This window comes from Lagopus leucura, unplaced genomic scaffold (assembly GCF_019238085.1).
Source record: "Lagopus leucura isolate 7727_CA_CO unplaced genomic scaffold, USGS_WTPT01 Super-Scaffold_100015, whole genome shotgun sequence".
Lineage (NCBI taxonomy): Eukaryota > Metazoa > Chordata > Aves > Galliformes > Phasianidae > Lagopus > Lagopus leucura.
The window spans coordinates 5,694,255-5,710,171 of NW_024962269.1; the positions used below are offsets into that span (position 1 = coordinate 5,694,255).

Genomic DNA, 15,917 nt, shown 5'->3' on the forward strand with positions numbered 1-15,917 from the left:
TTAGAACTTGGCTGTATTAATTCAGGATCATCATCAGAAAAACAGTTTATATAGCTTCAGTGTATAGCATTTGGGTCCTGATTTGGATGTTCACAACCCCTCCCCCTCCACCCCCCCAACCCTCAGCAGGTATTCTTGTTCTTTGCAAGAAACTTTGCACTATCTCTAATTAGCTAGCCATTTAGCTAGGTAATTCTCCCCTTAGGGAAACTAATGATGTCATATTTAAATCTCTGAAGTAATCATGTGCATGAGGATTGTAGTTGGTTTACCTTCCCTCTTTCATCTATGGGAAAAGATGGACACAGAATAGAAACTGTTCAGATTTTCGGACTCTGGACTTTCTCATCTCTTTCTATTAATTTATGCAAAACATCTGTATTTTTTTTGTTATTTTAGTTACTTAATTTCTATTAATATCTAAAATAAGATGGGTGAATCTGAAATATTTTACAAAGATTTTTACTTGAAAATGTTAGACCACCTCATTTCAAGAACCTTGCTGATAAGATGATCTATCTTCTCTGCTGATGTTGCTTAAGTTTGCACTGATTTCCCTAACAAGCTCTGAATGCGTTTCTTTTTACAGTACCTGATTCTTTACCTGTAGCCAACTGACTACATTATTAGTGTCTAAACAATAATAATTCTCTTGATAGTTGCTGCCCAGTAGATCCCCTGTATAGCCATACCACTGTGCTTTAGAAGGAAGGAAATTAATTTACTCTCAAAAACTGCTCAAAAAATCATTACAGCTAGTGCATGGTAGGTCACAGCTTCTTCTTCCTGCCCTTCACCACCTCCCCCCTCCCTCCCCAATATATCTATCTGTTCTTGTTGTAGGAGCTTTAAATTAGAGGAAAGCAAATTGGGTACTGCAAGTCTGATGTTTTGATCTGTAGGGTTTTGCTCACAGATGTGACTGTTATGGAGGTATCTGGGAGGCAGCTTCTGGAAGGCTCAACCCTGCAGAGGTTATGGTCTGAGCAATAACCAGGGGTGATGTCTAATGCCTTTTCTCATCAAGCCCAGTCATTATAAAGAGAATAGTAATGCCTGGAAATAATTGATTAGGAGTAGAAAGGAAAGCCAATATAACTTTTCACTTATCTTTCTGAATTGTTCTCTGGTATTGCAGCTGCAGACCCTGATAGTCAGGCAATTGCCTTTTACCCTTGAATATCTCTGTTTGTAGTTGGACATATGCTATTTATACTTCATCAGGTATAACCTTAGAGAAGCATAATTTCTGTCGTCTTTCACAATCACGGATAATAAAAACACATTAGCCAACAAGATAGCCAATACATGTAATCCAGAAGGGTGCTAAGAGTGGACTGGAAAATGTCAAAGACTAAAACTATTCACTTAAATGTGCTTTGTGTTAAAAACAGGTAAATCTTCATGAGGTTTTTAAACTTTGTGATAATGTCAGATGAGGTATATGGATTGCTGGGGAAAACACAGTGAGAGAACAAAACCAAACGTGAAACCACAGCGAGCCCTGTGGTAATGTGGATTCAACAGAATGATAGACAGGCTGCCTGCAGAGACATACAGGTGCTTCCACAATATCATGTTGTGCCATTTGGAGCAGGTTTTTTATTCTACTCTAAGATGTTAGAGGAAATTACATGTTACAAATGCTGCCTGGATGGCATACACAACAATGGAACAGATAATGAATATCTGATCCAAATTAGTGACATGTTTTTAGCAGATCAAAAAACACAAGAAATAGGTAATGTGCACAATTTCCTTGTGTGATTCTTGTCAGAAATATTTGTTCTGTCAACAATTTTCTTAAGACAATGAAAACTTCTCAGGGCTTCAGTCTCTTAATTACTATAGATACGTTGTAAGAGTCCGATATAAAGTAGGATCTGTAATCACCAAAGCTCAGTGTTTTATGGATGTGAGGAAATGGAAACTGCCTTTGGTTTCCCTTGTAAAATAAAGTACTATTATGACAAGATGAAGGTTTACACTATGTAACAGTACATAGAACTGGGTTCATTTGCTGTGAAATTTCACACTGTGGACTTGATCAGGGTATTCTTGTCTATAATAAGATATTTTGTCATGAAGGACACCTAAAAGCCTTTGTTCTGCTTAATGATTTGAATTTATAAGAGTGGCTAGAACTGTGACTGAGGATGGCCTGTGAATTCACTATACTTGATTAGTGAGATGAAACTCCTCCAGGCAGTTTGAGGGAGTCTGCATTTAATTTATTAACATTAATTTACACAATATAAACACGAACAAATATATTTATATTATAAATATTCTATATTTAACTTATTTTCATATGCAACTTAAATTCACATTTATATGGTGTAAGCTGTCTTGGAAACTTTATATTTTCTCTGTCTTTCAGTAAGTTTCTTGTAGTTGAGAATGACTACCTGAGGGGGTGAGAAACTTTATCTGCTCTCTGTAAGACATAATAAATTAAAAGAAGGTACGCGTGCTGCCATTCTGTGCTATGCTGAAATGTAGATTGACCAGGAAATGCAAAAACCTGGGTCCATTGTGAAAGGTTTCAATGTGATTTAGAAATGCCTTAGGTTTTAAAATTTCCCAGGTTCTCCTTGGGCTTCTCTGCTTAAGCAAAGGCAAGTAAACACTGTAACTCTGCCATATCATTTACAAACTGCATTATCTTAAAGCCTGTATGTGGTGCAACACGTATCATGTGCCATTTATAGGCTGTCCATATTTACAACAGTTTCTTTTGGATAAGAGGAGTTAGTGGGGAATTTTACTCTTCGTATTGGGCAAAAAAATTGTATTCACATGATTAAGCTGGAGGAATAGGAGATTACTACTTATAGCAAAATATTAACAAAATTTTTCAGAGACCAAACACACTTCTAAAAACATCAGAATAGGAGGTTCTTATTCAGTCCATAAATCACTGTTGCAAACATACAAATGAAGGTATTTTCTTCAGTAACAAGTATTGCAATGGCCCCCTTGTATTGAAGAGGCAGTAGACTGTTGATTCTAATTTTGAGACTAAGGAAAATGAATGTTTAATTTGTGAAGAGTAGTCACAATTCATAACTTGCATCATTTTACTGCTATCCAGTTAACATTTGGTTATTCATATTGAGCCATGTGATTATCACTGTCTAATGGTAAAAGTTACCTTTCTAATGGCATCTGCTGGAACTGTCTTAACACTGTCTAGTATTTGTTTAAAATTGTGAAATTGAATTATCAGTATCATCCAATAATAATTTGCATTTATGGCAGATTATTGAGGCAATGCAAGCAGTGCTGTTGGCAGAAGTTCAGAGGACTATGACAACCTTGAGAAAGACAGCAGCCTGCAGAGAGCCATTGGCTATATTAGAGAATGGAAATGGTAAGTTGCAGACATGGCCAAAGACTGGGAAAGCTAATCAGATGAATTTGCAATACGTTAAAAACTTTGTTATATAAGTACAAAATTTATTGGTATATTCCTTTAGCAGAACATCTTCTTGTACTCAAAAGAAGTTAGCAGAATGAGTTCATAATACATTATTACCATGCAAGACAAGTTTACTGACCTACTTCTGATGCTAGCAGGCCTATAGTTTTTTTCAAATGATTGCTGGGGAGTTAAAGGACTTCTATTCTCTCAACATTAAAGAAGAACAGATAAAGTCTCTTTGCTTGTGCAATTTTTCTTACAAACAGTAATTCTGGTATTGTAAATACATAAGGGAAGCAGTGTGCTTGAAATAGGAACAGTAAAACCTCATTAAAATTTTTACAAATTTCTTTTCCATGACATCAGTCTTAGCACTAAAAATTAATTGCTTGACGTTATAACTTTGAAATCTAGTATAGAATATTTTATTTTTCTTTTAGAAATAACCTCTCTGCAAGGAGATATCAAATGCATTTTACAATTAGATCATTTCATTTTACAAGAAGCCTACTCTCCATAACTTTACAGTGGTGCTAATGTTTATAGTAAAAAAAAAAGATTGAGCTAGATTTTATATTATGAAACTAAACCTTCTTTTTCCCCCTAATCCATTAGCTGAGTCTTAAAATAAAATGGCTTGTATTTCGGATCCTATCTTAATTGTGAGCCCTCTCTTGGGAAACTAATTTATGATCTCATTGGATGTGTGTGCCTGTCACAAAAAAAAATTGTTATGTATTTGTTTCTTTCAGGGTGCTAAAACCAATACTTGTTTCAGGCAGCAGAACAGTATGGTCTCTCTAAAACTTGAATTGCTGGAATATAACAAACTGCAAACACTTGAGTAATTTCTACGTATGAACTTATTCTTTGTTTACACTTGAGATTGCTTTGGATCACTTTATTGCTGTACAGTCTGAGAGAAGATGCACTGTAACTGAAATATCCCAAAATATTCATCACAGTATATAAGCAAGTAATCTTGTTTTAGCCTATTATGGTTTACTGATAGGCACAGCAAAACTTGCTGATTTTATTAAGAATTTAACAAAATCTTCAGGGCTTTTTCGTAGGTTAGAATAAAACTGGTTTGGGGATGTAATTATATGTAGAAATTGTTTAAAACTCGCTCAGGACTGAGTCCAGTCAGTGTAATTACTGAGACACATAATTATATCTGGTTTTACTCATTCATTTGATACATAGGTCATTTTATATCTTACTAAATCTGTATAGATGAGTGGCACAGTAGCAGTCATCTTGTGCAACATGAAGATAAAGGTTAAATATTGTTTCAAGTTCAAGTCATAGTTCAAGACCGGGAACATGCTCTGACCCCTTGAGTAGAAGTGGAGATCTGAATCATTATACTGCGTGGAATTTCTGTATTACTGGAATTAATAAATTCCCGAGATTTTTTTAATGTTGATTTACTCATTACGTTGCTACTGAAGTAAACTGAATTTTTATTTTTATTTAAGATGTTGAATAGAACTTTCAGGATTTGGCATTCTTATCTTTAAAGTTTTTACAGATTATTGCTCACAGGGCATTAGCTGTGTCCTACTACGTTCTCCTATTTTATTAAAAGGAAATAGAAATGCAAACAGTTGTAATTTTCTAATGTCAGAGATGTGATCATTTGGAACAAGTTCCAAGTATATTGGTAAACTTTGGTTCTGTTCATCAGAGAAGCTGAAGTTTTATCTGTTTTGTTTTCTTTCTGACATTTATTTGTAATTCTGAGGAAGTACATTGTACTGATCTTGTTTTTTCCCAAACACTGATAAACTCATATTAATGGTACTACTAATGATGTTGTTTTCCACTGCCAAACTAAGAGGAAATGAATCTGCTGGTGTTCTTTTTTTGTCTTTAATTTGCAGTATTTGATCTTATGACATACATACGTAGTAATACCCCATCATGTGCCAAACTTGCTAGACTACTAGAAAAATGGCAGAAAGGCTCATTCCATTTCATCCAATAGTCCTCTGATTGGATACAAGGAAAAGGGATAGTCCCTTTTTTATTTCATTTGAGCCCACTGGGCATTCTGCAGTGATTCTTCTTGTGAAGTTCTACAGAATTGTTTATTTTCTAATGGAAATCTCAAAACACTTGCAAAGGTAAAAGTTAGAAATTAGCTTCCTTCCCCTCCAATTGAGTGTTGCATGTAGGAGTGTAAATTCTTTTTAGCTAATGCACTGAAGCATTTTCCTATGTGCCATCCTTGGATGCCTATTTCTTCTAATGCATAAGGATCCAAAATTATATTATCTGAGACAGCAGTAGAGGAAAAAAGTTTTTCTGGCATTGTGCCTCAGTTTTTTGTTAAATGTGAATAAATACATGAATGTGGATTCAATTATATTTCAGAAAAATTGTTTTAATTGTTTTTGTGTTCTGGTATTCATGATCAAATATTAAATTGAAGATTTGATACAGATGATATTTCTGAAACACTGAAAGCTGGAAAAATTAAAAACAAATACAAGACTTGTGCTTTATTCCAAAATACAGTATATTATTTTAACTGCCACTTGGATTACACTGCTACATTTTGATTACAATAAATTCTAGTTAACACTTAAAAATCCTTAGTTCGAGAAACTAATAGTTCTTCAGGGTTTTAAGTATGTATATTTGAAAGCTATTATCTATAACCTTGTCTTTTATATGTGATTTTGGAGCTTTTTAAACTAATAAATTAAGTAAATAAGTTCTTGCAGGAAGAACAAGCTGATTCTGATAAATACCAGCATGAGAGCAGAGTCTAAGTTTTAGAATTTAGTGTAAAGTATTGTCAAATACTCATCTACATATCTACAAATAAAGAATTCTATTTCCTCATTAATGATAAATCAATGCAAGCCAAGATATAACAGCTTCTGTTCACTTAGATGTGTGTAGTGAGCTGCAGCAGAGGCTTTCACTTATCTTAATTTCAGAAATCAGTCTGGGCACATGCAACTTTTCATGTGACCTTCATGCACATCTTTTAGGAAATCTGTCTGTATAACAAGTGAATCTTCTTGATTGCCTGCAAAGTCTTATTGTTTTGTCAAGAAAGTGCAGATGAGGACAAGGGTTGTTCTTCTATCTTTGATACTTTCTTTTATTGTCTTCTTCCTATAGTCTCCTGCTTATTCATATTAGTGGAGGTGAGTTTTTTTGGCTGTATATTTAAACAAAAAAAAATTGGATTGTTGGTGAGATTACTTTCAATGAAAACTTCAGCTTTGATTGCCTGACTGCTGAAAACATGACTGATGTCTTTATACTTCCTTTACTATACTACTTTCAAGTTTTGATTTAATTCGTGTCATATTTAATATTCATTCTTTAAAACAGTTTTTCTTGCTGTTGCTTAGTTCTATATCCAACAGTAATCAAGTAATCAAGCAAAATCTGGAAAAAGGTGTCCAGTTAGAATATCTTAGAACTAGCAGTCACCAGAAAAAAAATAAAAGGAGATAAACAGCTAAAAGGGAAAGGATAATGGGCAGAAAGAAACTAAAGTTGACATGAAAGTCTAAATAAAATATGAAAAAATATTTTTAATAGAAACAGCAATGTATGTACAGCAGCTTATCAGTCTTCTAGTGGAAATCAAATCCAAGAAATTGGCTGTTAGTTAAAAAACTTTCAGGAATAGAATTTGATCTCATTTCTGATATGATGAAGGTTATTGAGATTGGTTTGTAGATGTAGTAAAAAGGACACTTTGTGCATGATTTTTCCTTGAAAGAAATTCACAATCGGAGAATCATTGGGATTGGAAGGTACCTTTGGAGATTGAGTCCAACTCTTTTTTAAAGCAGATTGCCTAGAGCAGGTGGCATTAGGATGGAGTGCAGCTGGGTTTTGAATATCTCCGGAGCAGGAGATGCCATAACCTTGATGAATACATATTGACTAGTACTGATAACCTCCTTCTCTTCCAAATTGAGAGAAGAGATTAAATGTGAAAACAGTTGAGAGTCTAACAGTGTACATTTTGAAGTGGAACATAGGTTTATTATTTTTTTGTAAATGCTCATTCAAATAACACGAAGCAAAAAAAGACCAAGGCAAGTCATCTGGAAGGCAAAGAAAATTAAAAGCACCATTCAATATGGCAGATTTCCTAAAGGAAAGCAAGTAAACAATTTGTGCAAGCTTTCATAACCTATTTGTGAGTCTCACGAATCTTATCATATTTTTTTGATACGCAGATTTTTGAAGGAAGCAAAGATGGTTTACCTCATGCAGACTACTTTAAAGATTTTTGTTGATGAGGAGGAACCAATAGTACTTCCTGCTTCTTTCTCAAACTAGTTCAATTTATCAAGGGTATGGAGATTAAGCATCGTTTACAGTTCATTGTCTAGCAAAATCTGAGGAGGTCACCCCACCAACCCAGAGTGATAAAAATGGAGATAATAGAGCTAAGAAGGTACTGAAGTTAGAGACATTTCAAAGAAAAAGGATAATAAATCTACCCGTTTTGTTAGAGAGGGAAGTAATTCACAGTTCACTTAAGGAAATTGTTTACAGATTTTTTTAAAATGAATATGGGAAATGGTTTGGAGATTATTGATACAGAAGAGTGACTATACTTTAGAGATTCTAAAATCAAAATTAATCTAAGAAGATAAAGATATGTGGAGTTGCAAAAAACAGTCAAAAAGTCAAAGTCAAAAATTTGATAAGAGTTGAAATGAAACAAATATGGTCAACTTTTTTGAGTAGTGTGAGGGAAGAAGTTTAAAATGCTTCAACTTCTTTCTGAGTAAATACATATTTTTCCTAGAGGAAAATTCATAATTATCAGAGATTTGAGCAGTCAGAGAATTGCATGAATTATGTTTTATTCAGTAAGATGAAACTGTAAACTCCTGAAACATGCTTTGCTCAGGGAAGATTCTTGGGTTTCACTTGTGGAAAACAAGCATATTTTCACTCTGAACTAAAAATGATATGTTATCTATAAAATGGAATTTATTTTCCCTGTCTTCTTATTAGCCAGGAGGAGCAGAATGTTCTGTAGGCAAAACTGAAGTTTTATCCTTTGTGTTGAACAAGTTCATCTGTTTAACAAAAGCTCATTAAATTATTGGAATTATTTCAAGCCATTAAAAAAAACTCTGACCAGTGTGGTGTGTGCACATTAGCAATAAGCAAAGTAAGAAATGATTGTATAATCAACCTTTCAGCACTTAATTGGAATGAGATTTATTTGTAATCTCATTTTAGATTTTGAAAGAGCAAACAAATTAATCTAGCATTTTTTTTTATGAATAGACTTTAAGTACAGGTTGGTAATAGCAGTAGATTTCTTCTGTACTGAATATGCATTAAAAATGAGTGTATTATATCCTAGGTTCATGTTACGATTATTTCCAGTAAAAGAATACAAATCAATGTTATATTTTAGCATCTAACCTGTGGTTTATCTATACTACTGTATCATCTCCTATATATCTAATTAAAACTGTATTTTGATCCAGTAGTCTTTAATATTAGTGGTCAAGTATTAAAGGAAGCAAGCTTAAAGACTCATTCTAGAACTACAGCTTATTTCATTCCATGCATCATATATTTTACTAGAGAACTCCTTAATGTAGCAGAAATCAGATTTAGTGCATATTTTTACACAAAATCAAATTGTACAGGCGCCATCTCAGACTCCTCCAAAACATTAGGAGGGATAGGATTGCTCTAGGACACTGGTCAAGGAAGGATTAAGGATGACGCATATTCTGAATTCAAATGTACAATATAGTTTTTGTGCTTTTTTCAGTATTTACATACTGAACAGGAAAATTTTCAAACAACTTTCTATTTCGAGCTTTAAAAATTAAAACGTTTGCTTATGTAGACAAAATTATCACTGGCTCATTTTTAGTCTATTTCTGAAATTTATTTAAAGGTTTATTTGGTAAAAGCAAACTACAGTACAGGACTTAAAAACATGGAAGTTGGTTCTGAGTTGAGGCTTCAATATAAATGAATGGCAAGTACTTCTTGTATGAAGTAGTACCTTAGCTGTCTTGAAATAAGCCTAGCCGTCTCTGTTGTCTGTTGTTTTATTGAAGATCCACCTCTTGTCACACCTCGCTTCCTTGTTCTGAAGGTGTCCTTGCATAAATTATTTTTCTTCGTCAAAGAGTTTTCAGATTTCTCACATTTGATTATCCTTACTGTTTAGTTTGAATCCTTTTTTTAATTCTATCACTGAGAATACAGGGCCCTTAGTCTAATAAGCCTCTTGGTGCTCTCTTAGAAATGTAAGAGATGTGAACATAATGTGGAAAATAAGCGTGTAGATTACAATGTAAAGTTTGATTTCTTATATGTCAGAATTTCTTTTCACCGTTATCTATGAACATGAGCTAATCAAAAAATGGAGAAACTAAAAAATCTTTTTTTAAAAATTCTATTACATTACATTTTGAAGTTTATTCTTCTACTATATTGACTGTAAAATATCCAGAATTTAAGGGCTCAGATTCTCAGTTGTCCATTGTCTGTACTGTAAGCAATTCACTGAGCACAGTTTATTTGTCCTTATTCCACTCACTACAGTGATAATGACTAAAACAACAGAAAAAAAAAAGAGTGCACAGAATACTTTAGTTCTAAGAGCAGCTCCTCCTCTGGAGCTATCTCTGCTAGTATTTGTGAAGTAGAGAATTTTCTATATGTCTATCATGAAAAGTAGGGAGAAAAAGTACCCCTATGTATAGGCATTCATTATGAGTATTAGCTTAGCTCCATGCTACTAGCTGCAGAGCAGAACAAATCAATAACATAATACTTAGAGTAGTTTTCCACTATTTTTTCTGAACTGAAGGTGATGCTCTGCATTCACCTTTTTACAATGTTTATTAATTTCTTCCTATAAAATAATTAGCTTCTAACTTTGCTGCTAGAAGTTCACAGAATCTTTTTTTTTTAAAAAAAAAAAAAAAAAAAAAGCCAAGTCAAATGCAGCCTCAGGCCTGTAATGGAACACTGCATGTGGATTCAATATGAACTGAAAAGCAGGATGTATGTATGAGAGTCTTAAATCCTACACGAGAAGGACTGGAGAGCTAGATGCTTCTCTGAGAAAGGAGTAGGGGAAAAGATAAATAAAGAGGGAAGTTCCCTAGGTTAGGGGAGTTTTTTCTGTGTTTATGTGCCCTGCTTGAAAAAGGTTTGGAAGAAGTTGGCAGTACTTTTTTTGGGCTGTGTTTTCTGTCTGTTTCTTATTGTAAGGAGTAAAATGGTTTGAGTGGTTTCGATTTCAGGTAGCTATGACTTCTATTGTCTAGGACAGTTAGGAAGCCGGACTAGTGTGCCATGTGCAACTAATGGATTATGGCATGCTTTGATTAATCTTGTTATTGGAGTAGTATTGGTTTTATTTTAGCTTTTTTTTATAACATAAAGCAAACCTCAGTCTATGCTCTTCTTTGTATTACTGGTTTTGTTTTATTAAATTTTAAAAAGTTGCTTCCTAGCATCTCTTTCAAGCATCTGCAGCTTCAGTGGCCTTACACTCAGTCGTGTGAAGGACCTCTAATGCATAAAATCTGTTAATCTACATTATTTTCTGATTAATCCTAGATTTAATTTGCTGAGCATACTGTCAAACCTGAACCAGTTTATTTCCTCATAGAAAGCTTTCTTTAGCTCTGTGTTCACATAATGATTATTTCATTGTTTCAAAGCAGATAAAAGATAATAACAGAAATAGTTTATGTTTTTCATGTTTAGGTGGTATGTAGAACCAAATAGCAGAAAAAGATTTCCAAATTTGGGAAATTCATAGCTGTATTGTTCAAAGTTTTCTGCTCTCATTCCTATTCCACACCAGGTGTTTTAACAGAAGCTTTATTTTTATTTTAAGTCGTAAAGTTAGGTCCACACATATCTTGCTTCACTAATCCATTTTAGATTCACTTCTTGTACTGTACCAAAATAAAGTCGATTCAAATGATAACAAATGCAGAAAAATTTCCAGTGCACCTAAGGATTTTGCATCAAATCAAAGTAAATATCTGCACAATATTTTTTTTCCTACTCTTGGAAAACTTCTGTCACACTTGAAATACCTATTGCTTATTCCCTAAGGACCAAGTGCCAGCATTGTTCTCATATGATGGATGTTAGTTGCATCACCTGCTGCACTACCAGAAGATGCTCAGATAGCCTAGTGAGGAGGGTGAAGGAATCTGAAACTGTGAGATGTTTTTTTTTAAAGTAATTAATAGTTGGTATGTACATTCTATTCTCTACCACTGCTATATCAGGTCAGGTTTACGATTTATTTAGCAAAATCAACACATTTTTGTATTTAGATATAATATAAGCAGGCACTAGTTTTAATCTCAATTTTCAGAAAAAAAAAATAACATTGATAAAAAAACATAAGGGAGATCAAATAGGTGTGCCCCTGGTCAAGTTAGCAAATTAAGACCTCCTTCAGCCACAGGAAAAAATTAGTTAATTAATTAGCACCTCTTGGAAGGTTCAAAAGGAGTCAATTTTACCAGTGACCGTTGTTATCGATGTCAAGGCATGATATATGGTATATTATATAAATTGTACTACTGGCAATAGGCTACATTGAAGAGTAGTGAGGTGATCATGATTGCAAAGCTGTGCTTTCCTTTGTGTAATGAAATTTAATGATTTAGCTGCATGGTTAGGAATGTTTTTAAGCTGGCTCATATGGGGTTAAGGACTTTTGTGTCGTAAGAAAAAAAAGATCTAAAGCATCAGTAGGAGGTCAGATCTGACAGAAGAAGCAAGAAGATCTGCCTCACGTGTATCAGGACAGTAAAGTGTTACACTGATAGAAAAGTATAGCAAAGAGAATCACTTTTTCCAATCTCTTCTTGTGATAATTGCATATAATAGCCATATTTGCAAAATCATTTATCTGGAGTTTGCAGTTTATAAGGGTGTAATTTCTCTCTGAAGTTAGCCTGGAGTAAGCTGTTTTTCATACATGATCTTGAATGGTCGTCATCATAGATGTGTGCTGATTTTTTTCAGTTATACTCTAATACAGTTCACAGTTATAAGTCAATGCTCTTGAAAATCTTCTTCACTCTTTGACTGTGTCTCTTAAAACATGTATTTCACCATTTGTGGTGAAATTCAGTGCAGTCACCTGGAGTGGATACAAGAAAGGTAGCTGCTGTGGGGTAATAGCCTCCCTCCTCTCTCCGCTCATCCCTGTAACTAACTCCAAAGTTGGTATTGCAGTTTAAACCTTAATCGTGTGATGAAGATGCGTTTTTCCAAAATTGATTAATGATAACATTATGAGCATAATCTACTTTATGCAAGATTAGTAATTTTGGGATCAGCAGATACGTTACAGTGTGATTTCTGTTTTGTTGACTATCCTAAAAATAGATGCTTTGTAGAAACAATAGAGGAGAATATAATAATACAAAATGAAGAATTTTCAGTATTTTGCCAGCTGTGTGATATTTGCAATAATATATCAGTCTTTTTAAGGAAGAGGCTGTCTCTTATACAAAAAGATAGATTTGTAGTGCTCTGTGTTTTCAGGAATCAAGTAGTAAATGTCTTGCAAGAAAACAAAAACCTTTAAGACCTTGTTTATTGTATTCTGTTGGCTAAAACTGCCAAAAATAAATTAATAGCCGTAACCACTGCACTGTTTTTTTTGTTCACAAGAAAAATATCTTGACGTATTTTTTCATTTTGTGATTGGTGCGCATTTCAAGGGTATAAATTAATCTTCAGAGGATCCTAGGGAATATCTTTCCTGGACACTTCACTTATACATCAAGTTGGCCATGTTAGCAATCTAATCACAAACCTGTAATTCAGTGAACAACAATTTCTTATTGTGAACAGTGTAGCAGCTTTTACTATCATTTAGGTCAGCCTAAGATTGCTGATGCACCATATGTTTCAGGCCATGGATGATGGATGGTATCCTCTGGTGCCCATCCCTAAGTGATTGGAAAGATTGAAGACACACAGTTCACTTAAGCTTGCTTACTATTACATCAAGTAATCAGCGTGATAGGCAAACCTGTGCTCTCTATGTCACACTGACCAACTTTTTTTCAGGGACATTGTGTCAGAAAAACAATCTAAGAACATTTCCAGATGACAGGCCAGTTACTAGAACAACCATTTAGCAACTGGATTCATCCAAAAATCTTAATGAAATGAAAAAGCCAATGCACATTTTAAAAACACCTTTAGTTATTTCAAGCAGACATGGTGTTTTATATTTAAAGGGATTTCATTCCAAGGCTGACCTTATGCAACCATGCAATCTCATAGATCAATTTTAGGATATAAAAACAGTGCTCCCAGTATTAAACAAAGAGAAATGTTGCTTTGAAATAATTGAAAACACATTAGATGTTTCTTTTGAGTTTTGTAGGTACATACACACTATCAGATTGAAGTTTTAAGAAGGAAATCTTTTTCCTAACGCCTGTCTTGTTAATAGTAACCAGTGTATTCAAGTATTTAGCCCAAGCAATTGAGGGCCTCTTTATCAGGTTGCCCTGTGGTGAGGAAAGTCTTTTGCATGTTATAGGAGCAAATCCTAGACTAAAGATCTCCTTTTGCATAAATCCCTGCAAGACTTGTTACTGTATTCACTGGTAGGAATAAATCCAAACAAATCAAATCAAGTGAAGTGTTTAAAACAGTGTAGTTTAAATCAACTATTGGCATATGTTATTGTATAATTGGGTATTTTTTCTTTTAAAGTAACTGAGTTGAAAGCTGAGCACACAAGTTTTTATCCATAACAACCATGAAAAAGGAGCTTCTGAATTCAAACCTAAATGCTCATTATTACATTCAAAATGTAATAATACTATCATTAATTAATGTACTTGTCTACGTATTTTCTGTTTAAAAACCGTAGCTACTGCATGCACTTTGTTTTTTGAGCAGCTCACAGAATTACATAGTATCTTCCTGACATAAGAGGTACTGTTTATTTTGAATGCCAAATCCTGGCAGGTATTCTGCTGTCAACTTTGCCTTATTTCACCAGATAGTGATATCCTAGCTATTATATAAACTTATCTAAGGTGACTGTGACTTAACATCAAGATACATTTGTCATATTTGGAGTGTGCAATTAGAGGAAAAAATAGTAAAATCATTTAAAAAAAAATTTATAACCAGCCCCTCCCGAGTCAAGATTTCAGAACAGATTTCCTCCTGTCAATCCTGTGATAGCTAAGACTGAGTTCCATAACAGGAGACAATTCTGGCAGCAGCCTCTAAAGTAAATATTAAACCAAGGTAATGGAAAGAAGAAACTATTATGAGGAAGACAGTCAGGGGAGCAGTAATTATCGCAGACTTTAAAACTAAGGCAGATAGAGGTGGTGAAGAAATGTATTGAACAGATGGCTCATCAGTAAGGCTCTTTCCTCACCTGTGAGCAGAAATTGTTAGAAAGCTGAGTAGTCTGCGTATACAAACTTTCCACATTAGAATTTTGCTTTTTGCAGCCACTGACACTTTGGTTTTCTGCTGAACCATCTCCTGAGGAGGCATAAGTATTTTGGGCTTTACCATAAAGCGTTCTGATCTAAGCTCTTGCACTTCACTGAAACAAGGGAGCTAACAGAATAGTACAAATTGAAATATATGACTGGCTGCAAAGATAAATGAAAGTCTTCCAAATATCAGTGGCGCTGCCTTGGCCTTGCCAATGAGAGAGAGAGAGAAAAAGAGAGAATTAAGGAAAAACCTTACATGTCTGAAAATACATTTTTTCTTCAAAAGAGTGTAAATGAGAGCGATGTGAGTCCAACGTCTGCTGAGCCTGCTATGAGCTTGAGATAGGGACTTGAGCTAAAAGAGGGGATAATCAAACTCATACACTCTGGAAAATTGTTTGTGGAAATTTCTGCTGTTCAAAAATCAGAAGTATCAGACAGTGTGAAACAGGCATAGTCTCCCCGTGTTTTTTTACTTCTTTATGACTCTTCAGAGTTGGACAGCAGTGACAAGATGATGGTTATCTTCATTTGAAAAACAGAGTCTGAAAGTGTATTCAGGTATGCAAAGCAAAGGATAATCAGAGAGATGTTCTGAGTACTAGTGAGCAGGGTTTAGACAATTAAGCAGTGAAGAAAATGTTCATATATTCTCCTATGTATGTGTATGTCAGACAATAATATAAGGCTTAAGTAAGCGCGTAATTTTAAATGTTGTAGCCTATGTTTGCTTCACACCATGACTCAAATGGCAGAACCCATTGGTTTCTGAGACTGGGAAACCTGGAACTGCAGGCAATTGGCTATAAATTTTTTTACATCACTAACAAATGCAGAATTGACTATTTTGCTTTGAGGATATTTTCCCCATATAGCTCAAGCATAGAGATGAACGTATCATTTTTGCTAAAAGCAACTGTAGTGTAATTTTTGGTGACTGTATAGTTAGTCTATGAGATCTGTCAGTAGCATCATGTCAGTGTAAAACAGAACCACACTTG

General features: G+C 34.2%; 1 protein-coding gene across 1 annotated transcript in view; it reads left to right on the forward strand.

The window, feature by feature from the left end:
* WDR72 (WD repeat domain 72) overlaps positions 1-15,917 on the forward strand; it is a 96,717-nt gene that overhangs the window by 54,327 nt on the left and 26,473 nt on the right. Inside the window, exon 18 of the mRNA XM_042876035.1 lies at positions 3,262-3,373. Within this exon, the coding sequence (XP_042731969.1) occupies positions 3,262-3,373 (112 nt within the window). The remainder of the gene's footprint in view (positions 1-3,261; positions 3,374-15,917) is intronic.